Source organism: Pseudophryne corroboree, chromosome 6 (genome assembly GCF_028390025.1).
Source record: "Pseudophryne corroboree isolate aPseCor3 chromosome 6, aPseCor3.hap2, whole genome shotgun sequence".
NCBI lineage: Eukaryota > Metazoa > Chordata > Amphibia > Anura > Myobatrachidae > Pseudophryne > Pseudophryne corroboree.
The window spans coordinates 13,830,706-13,857,654 of record NC_086449.1 but is presented as its reverse complement, the minus strand read 5'-3'; the positions used below and the strand labels follow the sequence as shown (position 1 = coordinate 13,857,654).

Sequence of the window (26,949 nt, the reverse complement as noted above, 5' to 3'; positions counted from 1 at the left end):
TTGGATCTGCTCAGGGGATCTGCACTGGTTTTTGGTTCAGTTCGGATCCACAAACTTTGGATGAATTTGGATTTATGGAGAACGAACCGTGCCTTTTTTTTATCAACACATTTAATTTTATTCTGACCTCATTTAGTACATTTGCATTTTACCTAGTTAGCCCCGAAGTGTTCAGAAATAACACATTTCATGCAATGTAAATCTGAGACCTTTTGTTCATGAGCTGTGCAGGACCAAGATAGCAAATACTTGCTTGCTATTATATATTAAGGTGTCCATAACTTTATTGCAATGAATGAACAATATTTATTAAGGTATGACACTGAGCTGTTACTTTTACTTAACTGTTGAGTAGCAAAGAAGGACGCTACAAACACACACAGATCCAGCCAAAAGATTCTGAACTAATATTGGGAGACGAAAGAAATTACTACCGCCCCCCGGTCCCATTTGACAAAATGTAAGCTGAGCCGTGAAGGCCCATAATCCCTTCTAACAGAAGGTACTGTATGCAGAGATGGATGCCCAAAGTCCTCCCACAGAGCAGAGGTATTGGAGTGGTGGTTTTGGAGCCATGGGTAAGATGAAAAATGACACCCCCTCAATAAATCCAAGAGCGGGTGGTGTGCATTTTTCACCAGGGGGTGGTGTACTTTAAGCTCTTTTACATGGCCGCCACCAATCCAGGACTTCCACGGCATCTTCTATCTTTACCTGGGTATGGCGGCCTTAAAGCTCTTTTGCATGGCGGCTGCCTCCGCAAGGATCATGGTGTCTTCTTCAATCTTCACCTGGGGGCCTTTAAGCTCTTTTGCATGGATGCCACCCATCCAGGACTTCCACAGCGTCTTCCGGACTGCCTTTTTTTTGGATTTTCCCAGATGGCCAGATTGGCCTTGCACTGTACATACCACCACATTACACGTACAGCAAGACAAGATGACTGCTGGTGCTTATTATTCACAATCACGTAACATATACACAGGCTTGGATAGGTATTTTATCTGTCAGTATAAAAAGAGCCGTAGCTCATATAAGTATGTAATAGACACAGTAATAGTGTGTGCATCCACTTACATATCTATCATCATTATTAGCTTCAATCATTTCACTAGCCCATGAGATGCGATCCAGTCAGGATCCCGGTGTTCGGGATCCCAGCTGTCAATATACTGAATCCAAAATCCCCTATCACTGATCGGAATGCCAGCACTGGAATCCCATGGAGTTAGGGTTATGCTGCAAGGAAGGGGGTTAGGGTTAGGCTGCAGTGAGGGTTAGGGTTAGGCTGCGGGGAGGGGGGTTAGGTTTAGGCACTACCAGGAGGGTTAGGAATAGGCTGCAGGGGGCGGGGGCGGACAGTTCAGTTTAGACTACTAGAAGGGAGGGTTAGAGTTAGGATCGGGTAGGGCGGGTTAGGTTTAGGCACTACCAGGAGGGTTAGGGATATGCTGCAGGGGGGAGGGTTAGGTTTCGACTATTAGAAGGAAGGGTTAGGGTTGGGTAGACATTGTGGGAAGGTAAGTGTACTTACCTTCCCCTGTTGGGAATCTGACCATCGGGATGCCGCGGTCTGTATTCTGACCGCTGGCATACCATCCAGCGACATTCCAAACCCAACCCCATGACATTTCTCTTGCAGAATAAGGCATTATATTCCACTTGCTATCCCCAATCACAATTTGCTCCATAACATGGGTAGGCGTGTGTGCTTGACACAATGGGAGTGAGTTGCACGTAATGAGGCCACAATTACAGATGACTCCAGCGATCAAAAGTCTTATGCAAATATCCACCCATATCCTGAGCCAAATTCATGTAATGCGACCTGTCATTGTCCCCAGACCTTTGCCTGCAAGAGTATCCTTTATCACCAGTAACTGTACTTACACCTACTGTATCCTGTGTTTGGTGCAGAAAATGCAGCTGAAAATAGAATTCCCTCTGCATTTGTACAACTCAAGATAGGCAGCAACTCTGACTACATGCCTACTGGATGCGTCACTCACAGGCAAATACCCCTTTGCTAGCCAGTTGCCACAGTGTAACACCCATTCAACCATTGGTGAGTGGGGATAGACATCTGACTCAGAATAGCTTCAATGGTATATTTTGTGTATACAGGGCATGTGCAGTTTGTTAAAATCATGATTCATTTGTGGCCGCATTTGGACCTGAGCACAAATCAGAATAAGTGCCAATATGCCAATACTGAATAGATTGAATTACAGGTATGCCAAATGTATTCCATGCTGCGCTAACCATTAAATTATTATAATTAAATTCTTATTATTGATATTTGTACTAGCTACCATTTACTGGAGACTTTAAGTCCAAAATTTAAAGGGGTAATGCATTTAAAAGTAAAATACCCACGTACACACACACACACACACACACACACACACACACACACACACACGTCCAACCATCTAACAGTTAAATGTTATGTAAATACACAGCTATAGGGCTAATGCTGCCATTTAATTATTGTATTGTCTTCTAAACAAATTTTGAACTAGTTTCATTATCACCAATGTTTCATTGGTCATAACCAGTGGCTTATCTATGCCTATTATCACAGGACCACAATTATCACAGGTACCACAACAAAGGGACTACACAGAAAATGTGGATGCTCACCTTCAGAGCCTGTTGACTGTTTTTTCTTTCCTAATGGTGTACTGCTGCACAGCAGCCACATCTTCTCTACCAGCTGGCTCCATCTCTCCTGAATGATGCTGGGAAGATGCATGAATGTGCTAAACCTGATATGACATTCCCAGACCATAGCCACATCTCCTCCCAGCATCAGGGAGGAGAGACAGAGACAGCTGGTAAACCAGACTCTGAAGTTGAGCACCCACCGTTCTATGTAGTTCACTGGGAAATGTCCCTCTTGGCAGTGAAAGTCCTGTAGGTGAAGGGGGAGGGTAAGAACCCGAAGGCATCTGAGCCCCATAGCAGCCACACCTACTGCAGATCAACCTTTGGTTATATTTTAAAGTAAAGATAATAAATTATTTATTGTTCATTTATATTTTTTGAAAGAAGTCTCTTTAGGTGATGAAATTATACACATAGGAACAAAAAGTTTCTTTAATTTCAAATTGAAAACAGTTTAGAGATTACAGGACTATATGTATTTTCAATGAATTCTCAGAGCAACTCTTGTGGACCTCATTCTGCCAATGGCTATCTTGATGTCATTGTTCCTTAGAGAGTAGATCAAGGGGTTCAACAGTGGAGTCAATACAGTGTTTAGCAGAGATAAATATTTCTTCAAATTCAGGGAGTAACCTCTTGATGGAGTTATATTTATGGATATTAAGGTCCCATAATACATACAGACCACAGTCAAGTGGGAGCTACAAGTTGAGAATGCCTTCTGCCTACCAATAGAGGAAGATATCCGGGTAATAGAGATGGAGATGCAGATGTATGTTACTATGACAAAACACAGCTGGAGAAGACCAACTATGGTCATTGAAGAGATTGCATTTTCCATAAGTGATGTGTCTGAACATGAAAGCTCCAAGAGAGGAGGTAGATCACAAAAGTAATGATCGATGATATTTGGACCACAAAAGTTAATCTCCATTAAAATAAAATAATTTATCAGAGCAATAATAAAACCAATCCCCCAAGACAAAGCCGTCATATAATGAGGAAGCCTGTTGTTCATGATGGAGGCATAGTGCAGCGGGTCGCAAATAGCCAAGTATCGGTCATAGGACATCACAGTAAGGAGAAAACATTCTGTAAATGCAAAAGCACCAAAGAAATATAACTGAGTGGCACAGCACATGGCACATATGAGACACTTACCTGCTAGGACAACCTGCAATGCTTTAGGGGTGACATTTGTGCTTATTAGAATATCACAAGCAGAAAGATGACCTAGGAAGTAGTACATGGGGGAATATAACTGGTTCCTCATTGATACCAATATAATTATGAAACCATTTCCAGCCATGGTTGTAACATATGCCACCATGAGAACCAAGAAAACTGGAATCTGGAAGTCTTCCACTTCATGGAACCCCAGCAGAAGGAACTGCGCCACAGAACTCTTGTTGGCTTTAGACATCTACAAATAAATTAATTTAAAACAATGTGTTATGGTTTATTTAACAACATTTGTTATTTGTAACATCCACAATAAATATCTGTAAAATAATAGCATATAAAGGCATCAAATGACACAATGCAAATAGAATAAATAGAAACTTCAATTATTTAAAAAAATATATGTTGATATTATAATTATAGCAAAATTGATAAACTTTAAGAATTCTAAGTTGGACAAAGCTTTTCAGGAATATTAATAATTGATAGTGTGTCAAAGACATACAGGTATATATCTGTTTAAAATACTTCTGCACATACATTGGACTCTATGATTCGATTTAATTTACTGCGTATGCTGCATAGAATGTTGTGCTACTCTTTCTAAATACTGTCTGGTTTTTTTTTTTTTGCATTTCTTTATACTATACTTTATTTATGTACTGTAGTGTCTATTATAATTGAATCACTCATTATTATGTGTGACAAATTTCATCTATCTATCTACTCTATCTATCTATCTATCTATCTATCTGTCTATCTATCTGTATATGTGTGTGTGTGTGGGGGGGGGGCTCAGTCTCACACTCACCTGGACTCAGATATCTATCTATCTATCTATCTATCTATCTATCTATCTATCTATCTATCTATCTATCTAGCTATTATATATAAAAAGAGAGACAAGAAGGTGCTCACATAAAAATATGAATCTGTCTTAATTCTTGATACAGTACACTGATTTACTTAATGAATATCAATATATCAATGTAATATTAATGGTCTTGAAGGTTATCATACAGCAACCAAAACGTTAACTCAGGGAGTGCAGAGATGGTGTAAGTCCAAACAAAAATTTCTTTCAATGTTGACAAATACTGCATTGAACCAAAATAAGAATCTATACACTCTGTTTAAATGCTGTAATTAAATCATAAAACTTCTATAAAGAATTATTTAAACCTCACTGTGCATGAGATATATAGAACTACCTGTCTCCGCTAACTGGGGTGTGAGCTTCCCCCACATGCCCTTTCATTCAACACATTTTATCGTATGAAGACTTTTTCACGGGTGGATCCTGGACTGATTCTACAAATTAAACATCAATTATTCTAGATGACGTGGGACCTACAGCAAGTTTTAATGATGGTAGTCACTGTGGGTAGTCACTGTCAGGAGCTCACACTACCCATGCCCAGTGATGTTGAACTGCATCTTTCTATTCATTTTAAAGTCTATTTACAGGATTATAAACATAGTTATATATCAACGGAGAGTCTACAGACACTTATCTTGGTTCAATATGAAATTTGTCAACATTAAAGGAACTTTTCATTTAGACTTACACAACTGTATCTTCACACTTTGGGAAATTGACTTATTGGTTATCATATAATGACTTATAACTTTCAAGACCATCAATTATTACATTGATATTCATTAATTAAATATTTGGACATTTTCAAGTATTCAGAAAGATTGACCCATATTTGTATGTGAGTGACCTCTTACTGTACCTTTCTTTTGGAATACATATTTGGTATTGTAGATAATTTGCTGGTAGAGATCTACTGTATCAAGAGGAGCAGCCAAGTCAACGAATATATATGAACAATATATCATTAGCAAACATTATAATATAAATTACATTTTACATGTGAATAAAATATATGTATAATATATTACACTACAGTACAGTATGTATTCATGTTCTTTGACTACTTTGCAAAAAAATGGAGTTAAGGATATAGAGTTCCATCCTAGAAGGCAAGAGATGAGCACATTTTAATTGGCCATCTGTAATGCATACTATTGTATATTTATATTTACTAAATAAATCACAAGATATTTGGTTTGGTGTTTTTCTTTTTTTAAATAAATTTGCTACTCTAGGTCTTCTGAGCCTAACTCCTAGATTATAAAATCAACTTTAAAAAACAAAAGTCAACTTGGAGCATAAGCAGCTACCCATATAAAGGGGAGTGTGTATAAAAAGGATTTTGCGGTAACACAAAAAACTTGGGAAAAACAAATAATAGTCTTCAAAATTATTGTATAATGACCAATTTGTGCATTTGTGCATCTTGCATATTAAAGTTAGTTAAAAGTTTAATAGGTAATGCAAAAAGAAAAAAATAAACAGGGTAGCTATAACAGGTACTGTATATATATATATATATATATATATATATATATGTGACAAAGGGGTGTATTTGTCCCCGAAACATTGGAAGTTTATGGAGCGATTTTTTGAATACACTTTCTTTACTATTGAAGTCTCCGAGTGCCGCGGCATTTGTTCTGTCTACCTTGCCTATTTCAGCCAGAGGGCACGTCCATGTAAATACCATTATATATATATATATATATATATATCTGACAAAGCTGCGTCCTTTCATTTCTTTTTTTGCTTTACCAATGTATAACATTTTTTATTAACTTCATTAATTAAGAGCCACAAATTGGTCTAAATATACAGTAATTTTGATGATGCTAACTTACTGTACAATTGCTATACAAATAAAAATGCCTAAACATAGGTAAATATTGTAGCAAGAAAATAAACAAGTCTATACCATGTTAATGTCACTAAGCTGCTTTTAATATCAATGAACATTTTAGATAGTAAATTGGCAAAGATTAAGCTACGGAGACCATCAAATTTGCATCAATACAGCGGGAGATTATGAATAAAACAAATATTATTTAAAATAAAGTTAAAATGAATTATACTAAATAGTCTGCTCATCAATTATTTTCAACTTTTAAATGAGTACTTACTGTGACAGTGTGGCTAGGATATATATTTTGACTGAAAGAGGACAGACTATCTGTACCAATATAAATTAGTCCAACACTTGCATCCTGTTAAAGTTATTTTTGCAAACAGATAAAATAAATGTCTAAAAGTAAAACTGAAATGGTATAATTTTGATAAGTGAAATATATCCATTAAAATGTCTGTGTATAAACAACTGTTAGATATTCTGCAGTTCTGAGCATCGTTATATATAAGCTGGGAAACAGGAGCAGTCTCAGAGGGGTTTCTGAATGCTTGGGATAGATCTGATTCTTTGCCCCTAGGGATTAATTATACAAGTAAATGTTGAAATGAGAGATGGTCGTAGTACTTTAATGACAGATGGCAATAAATTACAGAGACAATAATTTATGTGTGCAATGAATGCAGGAATAAATACAGCTAACATAAGAAGCATCTCAGTGGCCATTAATAAGTAAACATGCTGTATGGTGGGAATTAGTGGAACTGTGGAAGTAAATTGAATATACAGTAGTCACAACCATGGGCTGTATTGACCCAGTCACTGTCATTAATTGTCAGTGAAAATAGTAATTGTGAATTCATGTTGTAAAATCCAGGTGTTACTGTCGTAATGCAGGATATATCACTGATGTCTCCTGCTTACCTTACTTCTCTGATACTGACCAACATCCCCATACTCAGGAGTGGGTGGGCCATAGGGTCAACAGGGAAGATCACCGGTGGGCCGATGTGCACGTGCGGCCTGTTTTGTCTGTTGATATGTGAGGGGTGGTGCTGTCATGGTTATACAGTATATCTTTGGTGCTGAAAGAAAATGCAATGGAATATGGTAGCACTAAATAAATGTTAAAAAAGAAATGAATTTATAGATGTTACAGCCAAGAATTATAAAAACCTCTTGGTATCATTGGCCACCATCCCCATACTCAGCAATGGATGGGCCATAGGGTCAACAGGGAATATACTCGGTGGGCCAATGTGCAAGCGGGTCTGTTTTGTCTGTTGACATGTAAGGGGTGGTGCTGCCGCCAGTGGCACCAAGAGAGGGGGGAGAGGGTACAAATTACCCAGGCCCAGGTATGATAGAGAGGCCCAGGTCCACACCTCCTTTGATTAGGTCATGCACCCTGAAAAGTACCTGGGTCCAGCCAGGCTCTCTACTGCCCTGGCTGTGAGGCATGCCAGGCTCCTGTGAGTGGGTGGTTCTGATATGCTAGACACCCCCCCAAAGAGGAGTGGCAATGCCCTTAGTATTGAGTGGAGGGGAGTGAGAGGAGGCCCAGAAAGGTGTTGTACTGGGGCCCAGGATTTCTCTTGGCAGCCCTGGATGCCGCCATGATTATATGGTGTATCTTTGGTGCTGAAAGAAAGTGCAATGGAATATGGTAGTGCTAAATAAATGCTAAAAAATAAATAAATTTATTGATGTTACAGTCAAGAATTATGAAACCTCTTCATTTCACTGAGGCTTTTAAACAGCAGAAGAAATTTGAAACATATTTTTTCCTGTGGGGGCCAATTTGTTTTATTTCTTGTGCAATGTTTTTCAACTGTGCTTGCGTCTAAGTTGCACCGAGCATGAACTCACCTTGCTGGTGTTTGTATAGAGTTGCAGTATAGAGTCACACACACACACACCAACAAGTGTATTAGAAATATGTTGGGCATTCCAGTGTGTCACAGGGGGTTGGGTAATCAGACGCAGATGAAACATAGTGTGTGCGTGTTGTTGAAAGTGGTTGCATATGAAGACGTTAAACCTCTCACATTGGAGGCCATAGACAGATGATCTGCACCTATCATACGGCTGGTGAAAGCTACAATGGTGCAACCAATACACGTTAAATTATGCATCTGTTTAGTAACAAAAAAGCAGACTGTAATTGTTTGTATATTTTAGGTGCGTTGTCTGTAATTGTCTGTATGTTATTGGTGCGTTGATTCCAATTCTCCTCTTCTCTTCTCTTCCTACAGGGTCTCAGGCTGTGTTAACACACTTAGGGGTCTATTTTCTAAGACTTGGACGGAGATAAAGTAGATGGAGATAAAGTACTAGCCAATCAGATTCTAACTGCCATTTTTCAAACCCAGCCTGTGATATGACAGTTAGGAACCGATTGGCTGGGACTTTGTCTCCGTCGACTTTATTTCCATCCAAGGCTTAGTAAATCGACCCCTTAAAACATACAGACATTTACAGTCTGCTTTTTGTTACTAAATAGATACATTCCATCAAAGTGTATCAACTAATATATCAAGCCCTTTGGTAACCTGTCAAGAATCTAAATATATAGAATTATATATACAGTATATGTATCTGAATGAGCTAACAGTATTCATTCTAACAGAAGCTTCATAATAAATGATAACACTCATTGAAGTAGAAATAAAAATGACCCTTTGCTATAATACCATATAACAGGCAAATAAAAGACACGCATGTTTTTTAATCTAATTTAATATTCTTTTTTCTTGTTGATCACATTGTTATATACTTCTTTTCACTTTAATACATGTTTTTTAATTCTTTGCATATGTAAAAAAATACATAATGTAATTTTAGATAAGTTAAAAAATAGCTTTTATTCATTTATTAGTCACTGGAAACATTGTTTTCTCTTCTTTCTTCTTTTTCTCTGTGCTTTGAAATTTTGTAATATTGTATGTGTGTGTTATATTATCCACATGCTATTTATAAGTACAGTACTAGTAGATGAGGTATAATGTGTTTACCATCCACTGTATTGCCATTAGTTTGGGCTATTTGGTGGAGTACTGCATGTTGTGACTTTTTTTTCTTATGTTGCCCAGTGCTGCAAGTATGGTGGTACGGGGCGGTAATGCATACCAACAAACAAATAACAAGTGGCGCTTGACAATCAGAAAGTTGAGAACATTTATTTATATAAAATGTATAAATTACAACAACCTCCGGGGGTAAAAAACAATATTAAAATATCACAATGATATAAATATGCACTGTATTGTAACTTCGTAATCAAATTATAAAAAACATCAATAATAAATAATCTTATTTGCATACGATTAATTATTAATGACACCTGGAAGGTCATAAAACGTACTGGGTTCAATATGTGCACAAAAATATAAAGAAAGCTGTTAAATGCTTAATCTAAACAAGAATCACTCACGGCTGTATGTTTTGAGAGGATTGCATATATCACAAATCCATGGCAATAAACAGCTGGTGCAGGAAGAATATTTTTAAATGCACAGTCCTCCGCTGGGTAGGAGCTTATTCTGTCCCTGCTCCCTGGTGTCGTCCCGTTATCTGAACAGAGACACCCACCAGAGCCTCAGCGGATGCAATTAATGCCGCACCGTGCCAGGAGTCCCGATATGCCGTCCCCGCTGATCCACACCACCTCCGGTACCTCCGCGCTTTCCAAACGGAGGCTATGAGCTGGTATTCCGGAGTTAATGAGATGATTGGTCTGGGTGTATTCGGCCAGCCAACGGCCTGTCTTTAGTAAAGCAGACACCTGGTGTGAACTCCGTGTACCGGTCTGCGCCGGGCTAGGAGGGAACGGCACCTGTAACTTCTACCTCCCCAGCTAGAAATGGACGACTGGGGCTGTAGAGATGAAAGCTGCAGTGCGAATGTTCCTGACTGCAGTAGTTAAAACCGGGCTCCTGCGCACGGTTTAAAGATGGATGAAAGGCAACCAGCGGTGTTGATCCTTGCAAGACAAAAAGCCTGTGTTATATTATCCACATGCTATTTATAAGTACAGTACTAGTAGATGAGGTATAATGTGTTTACCATCCACTGTATTGCCATTCGTTTGGGCTATTTGGTGGAGTACTGCATGTTGTGACTTTTTTTTCTTATGTTGCCCAGTGCTGCAAGTATGGTGGTACGGGGCGGTAATGCATACCAGTAAGATATTACCAGTCGGGGCGACCGCCATACCTGCAGCCACTGCTATGTGAGGGGAGGAGAACGCAGAGCAGCGCCTCTCCTGCTCCTCAATGCTCAGTGAAGTCCGGTCTCTGGCGGCGGTTGCAGTGTGAATCTCAAATGAGGAGCTGGTTTGTTAGCCAATCGGAGCTCATGGACAGGCAGCTGCAGCTCCTGATTTGGTGCAGGTCCACAAGCTCTGATTGGCTAACGAACCGGTAACTCTTGTGATACCCACCGCCGGAGACCGGACTAACTTCACTGAGCATTAAAGGGCAGGAGAGGTGCTGCACTGTGCTCTCCTCCCTTCCCACAGCAGCAACAACAGAAGCAGCAGTGAGCAGCATGGGGGGACATATGCACTGTGGGGTAATGTGTATCTGGCACTGTGGGGCAACATGTATCTGGCACTGTGGGGCAATGTGTATATGGCTTTGTAGGAGCATATCTGTCACTGGAGGCATATGTGTATCTGGTACAGTGGGGGTGTATCTGGCACTGTGATGGCATATGTGTGTCTGGCACTGTGGGAGCATATCTGGCACAGTGAGGGCATATGTGTATCTGGCACTGTGGGAGCATATCTGGCACTGGAGGCATATGTGTATCTGGCACAGTGGGGGTTTATCTGGCACTGTGAAGGCATATGTGTATCTTGCACTGTGGGAGCATATCTGGCACTGTGGGGCATATGTGAATCTGGCACTGTGGAGCATATGTGTATTTGGCACTGTTGGAGCATATCTGGCACTGTGACATATGTCTATCTGGCACAGTGGGGGGTGTACATGGCACAGTGGGGGCATATGTGTATCTTGCACTGTGGGAGCACATCTGGCACTGTGGGGGCATATATGGCACTGCTAGGGGCATTTGTGTATCTGGCACTGTGGGACATATGTGTATATGGCCCTGTGGGGCATATCAGGCACTGTAGGAGCATGTCTGGCACTGGGGGCATATGTGTATCTTGCACGGTGGGGGCATATCAGGCACTGTTGGGGCATATGTGTATCTGGCACTGTAGGAGCATATCTGACACTGGAGGCATTTGTGTATTTGGCACAGTGGGGGTGTATCTGGCACTGTGAGGGCATATGTGTATCTGGCATTGTGGGAGCAAATCTGGCACTGTGGGGCAATGTGTATCTGGCACTGTGCGGTAATGTGTATCTGGCACTCTGTGGTAATGTGTATCTGACACTGTGGGGTAATGTATATCTGGCACTGTAGGGTAATATGTATCTGGCACTATGGGGCATTTGTGTAACTGGCACTGTGAGGGATACTGTATGTGCATCAGGCACTGTGAGAGCATATCAGGCACTAGGAGCATGTGTGTATCTGGTATAGTGGGTGCATATGTATATCTGGCACGGTGGGATTATATAAGGCAGTGTGGTGGCATATAAGTATCTGCCACTGTGGAAGCATATCTGGCAATGTGGGGGCATATGTGTATTTTGCACTGTGGGGCATATTTGTATCTGGCACTATTGGGGTTATATGTGTATCTGGACCCCATATGTGTATCACACCCACATCTTCATTGGCCACTCTCCATGTGGCCACACCCATTTTTTTTGCTGTGCGCACCTTGACATGGCAGTTAGGAGCTCATTGGCTGGTGCTTTATCTCTGTGCACTTTATCTCTCTCCAAGGCTTAGTACATAGACTTCTTAGTGTGCGAAAGCCAGAAGCAGTTCCTGGTGAAATTGTACATAGTACACAAATACAGGTAATAAAGGTGCGCGTTTAAGTTCCAGAAAAATATTCACCATTCCACTTCTGTTCCATCTATCTGGTTTCTGTAGATCTTTTAACTTCACTACTGATCTTGTAGGCTTCTTTTGATCCCAAGGCACTGTTGTATAGTATATCTTTCCAGAAAAATACGTAATCTTGTACTTCAGCGGTTTCTTTGCAGCTGTTATTTTGTCCCTCAGCGGTTCACATGCAGGATGTGTCAATGCACATACAAAGTATAATATAAAAATGTTTAATTAAAGTAGAGATGAGCTGGTCCGGTTCTCAGAGAACTGGACCCACCCAAACTTTGGGATTTGAGTCAGGATCTGAGTCTGGCTCAAGACTTCCTGCCTTACTTGGATCCCAATTTGAGGCCGAACATCATCATCCTGCTGTTTCGGGTATTGGATTCTTTAACGGTCCCCGGTGATTGGTGCCATCTTCACTCCGGCTGTGGAGAGTGTATTGGATGGAGTGTCCATCTAAGTACTGTGTTGTCTGGCATGGGGCAGATGCTATCTCTTTTATATCAGTAAAGGGGAACTCTGTCTGCTGTATCATTCCAGGGGTTCTGAGTCTGCTGTACCAGTCCAGGCAGGGTCTACTGTCTGATTTATCTGTCCAGGGGTTCTGAGTCTGCTGTACCAGTCCAGGCAGGGTCTACTGTCTGATTTATCTGTCCAGGGGTGCTGAGTCTGCTGTATAAGTCCAGGGGTGCTTTGTCTGCTGTATCAGTCCAGGGGTGCTAGGTCTGCTGTATATGTCCAGGGGTACTCTGTCTGCTGTATATGTCCAGGGGTGTCCTGTCTGCTTTATCAGTCCAGGGGTGCCCTGGCTGCTGCATTTGTCCAGGGGTGCTCTGTCTGCTGTATATGTCCAGGGGTGTCCTGTCTGCTGTATATGTCCAGGGTTGCTGAGTCTGCTGTATAAGTCCAGGGGTGCTCTGTCTGCTGCATTTGTCCAGGGGTGCTCTGTCTGCTGTATCAGTCCAGTGGTGCTATGTCTACTGTATCTGAAAGGAGTGAATTGTCCGTCCATCCAGGGGTTACGCCCCATTGTTAAATTAAAATGATAAAAGTTAAAAACAAAAAGCCTAAAAATATATTTATAAAAAATATACATATATTTGTGCTGTACACTAGTGTACTATACAATTTTTATTTTATTTTTAGTACTATGACACTGAAATATATTATTATTTCATACTCATACTGGTATTGTGCGTAAATTACAATTTCTGATGCATACATGTATTGTGTAATGCTGTGGGTGAAGGTCAACCACAGTGTAGTATATTTTATTTTGTACTCATACACATATTGTGTGACGCCATGGGTGAAGGTGGTACCACAGTAATATATTTTATTTCCTACTCATGCACATATTGTGGGACACAGTTTGTGAATTTAAACTGTAGTGTTCGATTACTATCTCTGAATAAATGTATTGTGCCACACTGTTGGTGATATTAAACCGCAGTGTTTGATTACTATTTCTGCCTCATACACGTATTGTGCCACACTTGAGGTGTTACATTTTTTGTACAAATTAAGGTGTGTGCTATAACCCACTTAATTTGTGTTTGTGGATAGATATGGAGGACAAACAATTGGTAAGAGAGCAGGAAACACATACTAGTGGTGCAGGTGCTGCCAGCTGTCATGACATTACAAGCCCAGAGGCACAGAGGGCTTAAGTCAGGGCATGTAAAATGATTACAATTTACAGCGGTAAAGAAAAGAATCAAAAGGAAAGTTAGCTGCAGAGGCAGCAAGCCAAAATGTGCATTCAGAATCAGACATTATATAGGAACATTTGTGGGTGTCCACATTAGCTATGTGTAGGTCTGATATTGCTCACACTGTCCTCATATAGAAGCCTCTTTCAACTCCTTCTGTCATTTCTGCACCATCTGCACATGTGGGGAGCAGTACAAGAAAAGACTGTTATGATGAGGTGGACATCATAGAAATTGAGGACGCTTGTGTGGAAGTGGAACAGGAAGAGGGGGATATGTGAGTACTACTATTATCTGACACTGAGGATGTTGATGATGTTATTTGTGTACGTCAGCCACCACTGGCTGCGGTTGTTGACCATGATAAAAAGAAAGCCATTGCAATGCTTGGGCAGAAGACCAAAAAAGGCACCCTTTTGGGTGTGGCATTATTTTTACCCCAATCCTAACAATGGGGGTAATTTATATCTGATCGCAGCAGCAAAATTTTTAGCTATTGGACAAAACCATGTGCACTGCAGGGGGCAGATATAACATGTGCAATGAGAGATTTGGGTGGGGTGTGTTCAAACTGAAATCTAAATTGCTGTGTAAAAATAAAACAGCCAGTATTTACCCTGCACAGAAACAATATAACCCACCCAAATCTAACTTTCTCTGTAAATGTTATATCTGCCCCTCCTGCTGTGCACATGCATAGCCAGATTAAGGGGGGGATGCAGGGCATACTGTACCCTGGGCCCCCCTTTGTCAATGGGCCCCCCCAGCCAGAGCACACTAACATCACTAGCTTTCCCTCTTAAGCAGCAGCAGAACCAGCAGCCAGAATGCGAGCAGGACAGTATGCAGTGCAGGCAAAGACACAGGAATATCATGTTTTATGAGCTACTGACAGCTATTTGACCAGAGGAGAGATAGGAGGGTGGAGAGAGCTGTGACACAGGTATCCCAGCTTCTCCTCCTCCACGCCTGGGTGTCTGAGTCCTGTTTAAACTGTTATACAACTAAAACTTTTGGGTCTAGAGATAGAGACACACACAGAGAGTCCTTCTGAGTCCTGTCCCAGTGTGTAAGTAATACAGAGGTTGCTGCTATTCTTGCATGTGACGAGATAAATGATTTTATTTTTCTATGTGTATTTTAAGGAGAAGTTGTCTTTGTTCCACAACAAAAAGAGTTTATAAAATAATTGTCTTTCAATTCGGTGGAGCCATAAACATTACCCAGGCATTATTAAACTATTAGTTAAAACTAATATACATCATTGGTTTAAATAGAATATACACAATCTATACCTCCCACCATGACCTATTCCAGGAGGGACAACATGCTCTCTACCTGGACTTCCTTCTTTATTTATGATTACAATCACTTGTGTTGAAATACCTTTCTTATCAATTAAATAGTTAAACACAGGTGACACCAATTATATATTAGGCGGGAAGTCCAGGTAGAGAGCATTTTGTCCCTCCTGGAATGGGACATGTCAGGAAGTATGCACAATTTACTATTCATCCCCACACCTTCCATCGTGCCCTCCTGTCTTAAGTGCCCCAGGCACCCCCAAGGCTTAATCCGGCCCTGTGCACATGGTAATGTATATTTGCTAACAAATTGCTGCTGCGATCAGATCTGAATTAAGTAAGGTATTTGCACTAGCAAACCCAAATATGGATGTCCCTCAGTGCAGGTGAAGGACACAGTCTGCACAGTTAATACATCCATTCTATACTCTATTCCCACCCAGACAGCAGACCAAACTACTTGGGTGCCTGGAACTAGTAAATGCTAAAGGATTGACTTACTCTAGACATGCCATAAGCAGCAGTAGTGGGAGAGCATAATAAGGGATATCAACTCCCCCACTTGATGCCACAAGGGACCCTTGCTGTCCCTGAGAATGATGCATAATGGATACCTGAGAGGCCAGCAGTTAGTTGAGCTTTAAACACCCCCCAATCAAAATGCATATTAGTCTACAAGGATGGTGCACCTTTGTGCACAGATGGGATCCCCCATGCACCATGAACCCTGATCAGTGCTGACTGTTACATTATCTCATCATTTACTGTATTTTCATTAGGTGTACTCTGTCTCTATTCTCTTGCACTCTCCTGCACTGCTGGCTCATTAGGAGGTAATTAGCCACATGGACCTTAACAGCAGATGTCTTTTTTACTCTGTGTCAGAGTTCGATCGCTATCATCTCCCGTTCACTGCCTAGCAAATGGGAGACAGCAGATGTTCAGACACATACGATCATAGGCTATTGATCTGCGATATCATGTTACATTGATTTGCCTTCCCTATATTAAGATATTGTAATAAGAAAAAATATGTTTTGATCAATCAATAATTGGCATTTGTAACAGAAAAAATGTGCGGAGATACCCTATTGGCGCAAAGATAAAGCCGCTGCTGTTCTGTCTTGGTTATTATTATTATTATTATTATTATTATTATCCTTTATTTATATGGCGCCACAAGGGTTCCACTACACCCAATTACAGAGTACATAAATAATCAAACAGGAAAACAGCAACTTACAGTTGATGACAGTATAGGACAAGTACAGGGTAAATAAACATAGTTACATCAGCAGATGACACTGGAATAAGTATCAGGTGGCTGAAGACTACTGGAGTTGATGCAGTTGAAGATTATTAAAGTAAGAAAGGATAAGCACATGAGGGAAGAGGGCCCTGCTCGTGAGAGCTTACATTCTATAGGGGAGGGGTAGACAGACAGGGTTGACACAGATGGGAGATGAGATTTGGCTGGGTTTGGTGAAGAAGTGAGTCTTGAGAGCCCGTTTGAAGTTTTGTAGAGAGGTGGAGAGTCTGAGAGGGAGAGGTAGGGAATTCCAGAGAAGTGGTGCAGCACATTAACAATCTTGGAGGTAGGAGTGGGAGGAGGTAATCAGTAGACAGGAGAGTTGGCGTGCATTAGCAGAGTGAAGAGGACGGGTGGGAGTGTAAAGAGATATAAGGTCAGAGATGTAGATGGAGAGGAGTGGGTGAGGGCTTTGTAAGCGAGTGTGAAAAGCTTGAAATGGATTCTGAAAGGGAAGGGAAGCCAGTGAAGGTCTAGTAAGAGAGGAGAGGTAGACGTAGTGCGTTTGGTGAGGAAAATGAGCCAGGCAGCAGCATTGAGGATAGATTGGAGTGGAGAGAGGTGTTTGTCAGGAATGCCAGTCAGGAGGAGATTACAGTAAACCATTCACCAGAGGTAAATATGAAAAGCAAAATTATAGGTGACAGAAGACCTGCGCGCTAAAGGTTTGAAGTGTGACAGCATAAGTAAAAAATTTTTACTGATCTCAAAGTAGTTCAGATTTGCTTATTGAGTTTCACTCCCATTAATCAGACGTGCATGGGCATATATAAATAAGAAAAGAAAAAGAAAAAAATGCTCCACATGGTGAAATACTATCAGATATTAAGGTATAAATATACGAAGGGTGTCACAATAAACAATGCGATTGATCCCTTCTTTATCCACAAATAATAGATAATGGAGGCTTTACCAGATAGCTGTATTTTTCAAACATGTAGTTATACACTCTTGGTGGGATATTTTTCAGATTCAGTCCCAAAGTTTCCTGTCACAAGCCAACGCATATCGAGCCTGAAGCTCTTCGTCAGGGCAATTTGCACTATAATCAGGAACTTTGGTACCGATTCTGAAAAATATCCCACCAAGAGTGTATAACTACATGTTTGAAAAATACAGCTATCTGGTAAAGCCTCCGTTATCTATTATTTGTGGATAAAGAAGGGATCAATCGCATTGTTTATTGTGACACCCTTCGTATATTTATACCTTAATATCTGATGGTATTTCACCATGTGGAGCATTTTTTTCTTTTTCTTTTCTTATTTATATATGCCCATGCACGTCTGATTAATGGGAGTGAAACTCAATAAACAAATCTGAACTACTTTGATATAAGTCAAAAATTGTTTACATATGCTGTCATACTTTAGGTGATTTCAAACCTTTAGCGCACAGGTCTTCTGTCACCTACAATAATTGGTATTTGTTTGTGGTGCATTTTGAATTTTACTAATTCATCCACTTTTTTAAAAAAACCTTTATCACTTTTATATTTTATTCTCACACATCTCTACTAATTACTTATTTCACCATCTTAGATCTTGGCACGTCACCTAACTTTTCATTTTTTTTTCTTTGATATTGGTTAATTAAACCCTTTATACAACATATATCTACACATGTTTACATTGAATGAATAATTGAAACTGGTAATTAAAAATGTGTCAATATGAACAATGTAAAAGACTCTAGAGAGTATTACAAGCGTTTTGGTAACATGTTCTGGGTTTTGTTATTTTCTTTGTTTCCTCAGTGCAGCTATAACTGTCAATAATGCTGATTTTTTGAATGATAGCAACAGAATTTTAGGTTTTATAATTACAATCAGGAATAAATAATTGCTAAACTGTATTAATCTATTTTTTGCTTTGGAAAACAAGAACAATATAAGCATAGATCTTTATTATTTACATTATGGGACTAATTGAAGGATGACTGCAAAAGCAAAATCTTCCTCTAATGGGCAAAACCATGTGCACTACAGTTGTGGCAGATAAAACATTTGCAGAGATATTTAGATTTGGGTGGATTATATTTAGAGATGTGCGGCAGGCACTTTTCGTGTTTTGTGTTTTGGTTTTGGTTCTAATTCCATTTTCAGGTTTTGGTTTTGGCTTGGTTTTGCCAAAACCACCCTTTTGTGTTTTGCTTTTAGATCTGGAAGATTTTTGAAAAAAACATAAAAAAAGCTAAAATCACAGAATTTAGGGGTAATTTTGCTCCTACTGTATTATTAACATCAATAACGCCTCACACCTCACAATATTGGTTTTAGCCCTAAAAGTTGCACCGAGGTGGCTTAGGGCTAGGCTAAGCAACACAAGTGTGCGGTACAAACACCTGGTCAATCTAGGAGTGGCACTGCAGTTGCAGACAAGATGGCACTATTCAAAAACAAGTCCCCAAACAGCACATGATGCAAAGAAGAAAAAGAGGTGCAATGAGGTAGCTGCATGACTAAGCTAAGCGACACAAGTGTGTGAAACAAACACCTGGCCCATCTAGGAGTGGTACTGCAGTAGCAGAAAGGATGGCAGATTTAAAAAATAGACCCAAACAGCAAATGATGCATAGATGAAAAAGAGGTGCAATGAGGTAGCTGGATGGCCAAGCTAAGCGACACAAGTGTGCGGCACAAACAACTGGCCCATCTGGGAGTGGCACTGCAGTTACAGACAGGATGGCAATTAAAAAAAAGTCCCCAAACAGCACATGATGCAAAGAAGAAAAAGAGGTGCAAGATGGAATTGTCCTTGGGCCCTCCTACCCACCCTTATGTTGTATAAACAGGACATGCACACTTTAACAAACCAATCATTTCAGTGACAGGGTCTGCCACATGACTGTGGCTGAAATGACTGGTTTGTTCGGGCCCCCACCAAAAAAGAATCAATCGACAAGATGTCGACCTCATCCTCATCCTCCGATTCCTCACCCATTTCACTGCGTAAATCCTCCTACTCACAGAATATTAATTCATCCCCACTGGAATACACCATCACAGGTTCCTGTGTACTTTCCGGAGGCAATTGCTGGTAAAGGTCTTCCCGCAGAAATTTATAATTAATTTTGATGAACATCATCTTCTCCACATTTAGTGGAAGTAACCTCCTACGCCGATCGCTGACAAGGTTACCGGCTGCACTAAACACTCTTTCGGAGTACACATTGGAGTGGGGGCAACTTAAGTAAAATAAAGCCAATTTGTGCAAGGGCATCCAAATTGCCTCTTTTTCCTGCCAGTATACATACGGACTGTCTGACATGCCTACTTGGATGATGTCACTCATATAATCCAATACCATTCTTTCAATGGTGACAGAATCATATGCAGTGACAGTAGACATGTCAGTAATCATTAACAGGTCCTTCAGTCAGACCAGATGTCAGCTTTCGCTCCTGACTGCCCTGCATAACTGCCAGCGGGTGGGCTAGGAAATCTTATCCTTTTCCTTGTAGCCCCAGATGCTGGAGAAATTGAAGGAGGAGTTGTTGACGGGTCACATTCTGCTTGAGTTGGCAATTTACTAGCCAGCAGGTCTTTGCACTTCTGCACTCTTGTGTCTGCTGGAAAGAGAGATACAACATAGGCTTTAAACCTAGAATTGAGCACGGTGGCCAAATTGTAGTGCTCTGATTTCAACAGATTGACCACCCTTGAATCCTGATAAAGCAAATGAAGGGCTCCATCCACAAGTCCCATATACTGTGCGAAATCGCTCTGTCTTAGCTCCTTCTTCAATTTCTCCAACTGCTTCTGCAAAAGCCTGATGAGGGGAATGACCTGACTCAAGCTGGCAGTATCTGAACTGACTTCAGATGTGGCAAGTTCGAAGGGTTGGAGAACCTTGCACAAGATGGAAATCATTCTCCACTGCGCTTGAGTCAGGTGCATTACCCCTCCTTTGCCTATATTGTAGGTGGATGTATGGGCTTGAATGACCTTTTGCTGCTCCTCCATACTCTGAAGCATATAGAGTGTTGAATTCTACCTCGTTACCACCTCTTGCTTCAGTTGATGGCGGGGTTGGTTCAGGAGTGTTTGCTGGTGCTCCAGACTTCGGCACACAGTTGCAGAATGCCGAAAGTGGCCCGCAATTTTTCGGGCCACCGACAGCATCTTCTGCACACCCCTGTCATTTTTAATTAATTGTATGTGCAAAACATGGGACATGCTGGAATTTGCCCAGATGTAATGCACACGCAATATTGGTGGCGTTGTCCGATATCACAAATCCCCTGCAAAGTCCAACTGGGGTAAGCCATTCTGCGATGATGTTCCTTAGTTTCTGTAAGAGGTTGTCAGCTGTGTGCCGCTTAAGGAAAGCGGTGATACATATCGTAGCCTGCCTAGGAATGAGTTGGCGTTTGCGAGATGCTGCTACTGCCGCTGCTGTTGTTGCTGCGGTAGGCCATACATCTACTTAGTGGGCTATTAAAGTCATACAGTCCTTAGTCTGCCCTGTTCCACTTGTCCACATGTCTGTGGTTAAGTGGACACTGGATACAACCGCATTTTGTAGGACACTGGTGACTCTTTTTCTCACGTCTGTGTACATTCTTGGTATCGCCTGCCTAGAGAAGAGGAACCTAGATGAGATTTGATACTGAGGACACAGTACCTCAAACAATTCTCTAAGTCCCACTGAACTAATGGTGGATACCGGATGCACCTTTAACACCAACATAGCTGTCAAGGCCTCAGTTAACCACTTTGCAAAAGGATGACTGCTGTCATATTTCATCTTCCTCACAAAGGACTGTTGGACAGTCAATTGCTTACTGGAAGTAGTACAAGTGGTCTTCCGACTTCCACTTTGGGAGGACGATCGACTCCCAGCAGCAGCAACAACAGCAGTACCACTCAAGGATCCTAGGGAGGAATCCCGGTTAGGAGAGGACTCCTCAGTCTTGATAGTGACACGGCCAACAGGACTACGGATGTTCCTGACTGAGGAGGAAGTTGACGTTGAGGGAGTTGGTGGTGTGGCTTGCAGGAGCTTGGGTAAAGGAGGAAGAAGGGATTTAGGCGTCAGTGGACTACTTACGCTCTTACCCAAAGTTTCAAAACTTGACACTGACATCTGATGAATGCGCAGCAGGTGACATATAAGGTAGGATGTTACTGGGTGGTTAACATCCTTACCCCTACATATTACAGATTGAGAGAGGCAACAGATAGCTTGACATCTGTTGTCCGGATTTGTGGAGAAATAATTCCACACCGTAGAGGTGGCTTTTTTGGTAGTTTGCCCAGGCATCACAATGGGCTTCTTCGTCCCAAGGACAACAGGTGTCTCCCATGGTGCCTGACTTAAACAAACCAAATCACCATCAGAATCCTCATTGTCAACTTCCTCCTCAGCACCAGCTTAACCCATATCCTCATCCTGGTGTACTTCAACAGTGACATCTTCAATTTGAATATCAGGAACTGGACTGTGGGTGCTCCTTTCAGCATTTGCAGGGGGTGTGCAAATGGCAGAAAGAGCCACCTCTTCCTGTCCAGTGCTGGGAAGGTCAGGCATCACAACTGCCGACTCACTTGGACTTTACTTGGGAATTTGTGATATCATCTCAGAACGCACAGTTCTTCTCTGTGCTCTTTCCAGCTTAACTCTTTTAATTTTTCTAGCTGGAGGATGAGGGCTTCCATTGTCATGTGAAGCTGAACCACTAGCCATTAACATAGGCCAGGGCCTCAGCCGTTCCTTGCCACTCCGTGTCATAAATGGCATATTGGCAAGTTTACGTTTCTCCTCAGATGATTTAAATTTCTTTTTTTGGTTCTTTTTACTGAACTTTGGCTTTTTGGATTTTACATGCCCTCTACTATCACATTGGTCATCGGCCTTTGCAGACGACGTTGATGGCATTTCAGCATCAATGTCAAGGCTAGTGGTAGCAGCTTCAGCACTAGGAAGAAGTGGTTCTTCTTGATCTTTCCCTATTTTATACTCAAAATTTTTGTTCTCCATTATTTTTGGGGAGTTATATGAGACAATATGCAGCACAGGAATAACTGGAATGACTGATGAGACAGGACACTACCACTGGTCTGATGCAGCACAACAACACTGTAAGGGACTTGTGGTGGTTGTTATTATTATTATTATTATTATTATTATTATACGGCAGCAGTGGACATATAACAGAAGCATATACCACTGTGACTAACTCGTCACTGGAATGACTGAAGAGACAGGACACTACCACTGGTCTGATGCAGCACAAACACAGTAACACTTTAAAGGACTTGTGGTTGTTTTAATTATTATACGGCAGCAGTGGACATATAGCAGCAGTGTATATCATCACTGGAATGACTGATGAGACAGGACACTACCACTGGTCTGATGCAGCACAACACAGCACCACTTTAAACAGCTACACTGGATATATGGCAGCAGAGAACACCAAAACTGTGACCGGCTGGACTGATGCAGCACAATACACTGACTACACTGGACTGGACTGAGCAGCACAAGACTCGCCACCCCACTTTCCCGCCCCCACACAGACACTGAACACTGAGGACATGTCCTCTCAATACACTCTCTGAGACTGGAGTGAAAATGGGCGCGACGTGCGGCTCGTTATATGGAATCCAAATCCCGTGAGAATCCAACAGCGGGATGATGACGTTTTGCCGCTTTCGGGTTTCTGAGTCAGGCGGGAAAACCCGAGCCAGGCTCGGAACTGAATTGGAAGCAAAGTCCGGTAGGGTTCGGTTCTCAGAGAACCGAACCCGTTCATCTCTAGTTATATTGTTACTGTGAAGGGTAAATACTGTCTGCTTTATTTTTAAACTGCAATTAAGATTTCAGTTTTAACACACCCCACCCAAATCTCACTCTCTCTGCACATGTTACATCTGCCCCACCTGCAGTACACATGGTTTTGCCCATTAGAGGAAGAGTTTGTATTTGAAATCATCCTTGAATTAGGCCCAATGTGCATTACTCATTAACTGGGGAACTATATTTTAGTAATTTTTGATGTGTTATACTGTCTCTAGTTAGACGTTCTGTTATCTCAAATACTGTAAGTGAACATTGAGGTTCTAGGTCTGAAAGCTTATCACATGTTTAGAATTTTTTTTTAGGATAAGTTGTTAAATGTTTCACAACAATTTTTCAAACAAAGAAAAAAAAATTCTAATGAGACAGAAAAATAAGAGCTGCATTCGATGATAATGACTGTAATCAAATGAAAGTGCAACTTCCAGTGGCTCCCAAATCATTCCTTCTAGCACTAGCTGAAGCAGCACTGGCAATGACCCATGGAAAAGGAGAAAGCATGTGTAGAATGATTGGGAACTACTGGTGAGCATTGGGATTCTCATGCAGGGCAGAAAAGAAAGCATGCATTATCTCATCTGCATGAGAATGAATCAAGGTAAGGCAATACAAACAGAGCTACCAGACATAACTCCCACAACTGGTCCATTCTATAGACTATAGGCCAGGGGTGGGAAACCTGTGGCACTCCAGCTGTTATGGAACTACACATCCCAGCACACCCTGCAACAGTTTTAGCATGGTCAAGTAGCAAAACTGTAGAAAGGCATGCTGGTATGTGTAGTTCAACCACAACTGGATAGCCAAAGGTTCCCCACCCCTGCTATAGGTAATCGGTATGCAATCATGGTGGATGGGATGCTGATGGTCACAATACCGACGCCGTCATCCCAACAGGGGTGAGGTAAGTATTCTACATCCCCTCCCTACCCCCTAACCCTCCCTTACCGTAGCCTAACCCTAACCTCCCCGTTATTGCCTAAACATAACCCCCATACAGTAATATAAGTTGACTACCGGTGCTTATTATTCACAATCACACAACATATGCACAGGCTTAGATAGGCATTTTATATGTCAGTATAGAAAGAGTCTTAGCTCCATAGCGCATATCAATATGTAATAGACACAGTAATATTATGTGCATCCACTTACATATGGTATCCGGACTCCAGGTCGACAACAAAAAGGTCAACACACCTTAGGTCGACACCAATTGGTCGACACACCTTAGGTCGACATGGGCAAAATGTCAACATGGACAAAAAGGTCGACATGAACAAGGTCGACATGGAAAAAGGTCGACATGCATTTAAAAAAATTTTTGAAACCTTCTCATACTTAACGATCCACGTGGACTATGATTGAAACGGTAATCTGTGCCAAGCAAAGCGGAGCGGAGCGAAGGCACCATGCCCGAAGCATGGCGAGCGAAGCGAGCCATGCGAGGGGACGCGGTGCACTAATTGGGGTTCCCCGTCACTCTACAAAGAAAATGACACAAAAAAACATAAAAAACTCATGTCGACCTTTTTCCATGTCGACCTTGTTCCTGTCGACATTTGTCCATGTTGACCTAAGACGTGTCGACCAATTGGCGTTGACCTAAGGTGTGTCGACCTTTTTGTTGGAGTCCCAGACCCCTTACATATACAGTACATCATTATTATCATCACTAGCCCATGAGATGTGATTCAGTCAGGATCCTGGTGGTCAAGATCCCAGCTGTCAATATACCGAATCCGGAATCCCCTGTCACTGATCAGAATGCCGGCACTGGATTCCTGGGGGGATAGGGTTAAGCTATGGTCGGGGGGGTTAGGTTCAGGCACCCCATGGGATGGTTAGGGTTAGCTGCAGGTGGCAAAAGGTTTGGGTTAGGTTATGGGTAGGGAGGTTAGGTTTTGGCACCATTGGGATAGTTTGGGTTAGGCTGCAGGGGGGAAGGATAGGTTTAGACTACTAGAAGGAAGAGTTAGGGTTAGGTGGCCATTGGGGTAAGGTAAGTGTACTTAACTTTTCTTGTTGGGATTCTGATCATCGGGATGCTGCGGTCTGTATTCTGATCACTAGCATACCGTCCACTGACATTCCAAGCCCAACACCGTGACATATCTCTTGTAGAATAAGACATTATTTTCCACCTGCTGTCCCCAATCACAATTTGCTCCATAACATGGGTAGGCTTGTGTGCTTGACACAATAGGAATGATTCTGAGTTGCACGAAATGAGGACACAATTACAGAAAACTCCAGCGATCCACCCATATCCTGAGTCAAATTCATGTAATGCGACCTGTCATTGTCCCCAGCCCTTTGCCTGCAAGACTATCCTTCATTGCCAGTAACTGCACTTATGCCTACTGTTTGGTGCATAAAATGCAGCTGAAAATAGAGTTCCCTCTGCATATGTACAAAACCTATAAATTATAGGTATGCCATATTTTTACCATGCTTTTTCTGAGCTAACATTAAATAATTATAATTAAGTTTTTGATATTGGTATTTGTACTAGTTACCGTTTACTGCAGACTTTCACTCTAAAATTTAAAAGGGTAATGTTTTTAAAAGCAAAATACCCCATTGTAACCACCCGCACAAACACACACACAAAAGTCCAACCATCTAACAGTTAAATGTTATGCAAATACACGGCTATAGGGCTAAAAATTACAATTAATAATTGTATTGTCTTGTAAAAAAGTTTTAACTAGTATCATTATCACCAGTGTTTCTTTGGTGATAATCAGGAGCTTAGCTATACCTATTACCACAGGACCCCTAATTATCACAGGTCCCCCAACAAGGGGACTACACAGAGAGTGTGGGTTCTCACCTTCAGAGCCTGTTGACTGTTTGTCTTTCTTAACAGTGAACTGCTGTACAACAGTCACATCTACTCTACCGGCTGAATCCATCTCTCCTGAATGATGCTAGGAGGATACATGAATGTACTTAACCTGCTATGAGATCCCCGGACCATAGACGCATCTCCTCCCAGCATCAGTGAGGAGAGACAGAGCCATCCGGTAAACCAGACTCTGAAGGTGAGCACCCACCACTCTATGTAGTTCACTGGGGAAATGTCCCACTTGGCAGCGCAAATTGGTAAAGGGGGAGGGGTGAAATGACCTGGAGGCAGCCAGGCCCAATAGCAGTCACACCTACTGCAGATACACCCTTGGTTATATTTTAAAGTAAAGATAATAAAGTATTTATTGTTGATTTATATTTTTTTGTAGTTGATTAAATTATACACATAGCAAC

At 41.4% G+C, this 26,949-nt stretch overlaps 1 protein-coding gene across 1 annotated transcript; it reads right to left on the bottom strand.

Annotated features, from left to right (window-relative positions):
* Positions 1 to 3,148: 3,148 nt before the first annotated feature.
* On the bottom strand, positions 3,149 to 26,600 carry LOC134933994 (olfactory receptor 10A3-like). The gene is made up of 4 exons (XM_063929520.1): positions 26,519 to 26,600; positions 17,827 to 17,948; positions 3,829 to 4,090; positions 3,149 to 3,759 (listed from the first exon to the last, which is right to left on the bottom strand). Exons 1-4 carry the CDS (start codon positions 26,598 to 26,600, stop codon positions 3,149 to 3,151), a joined length of 1,077 nt encoding a protein of 358 aa, XP_063785590.1.
* Positions 26,601 to 26,949: the final 349 nt, after the last annotated feature.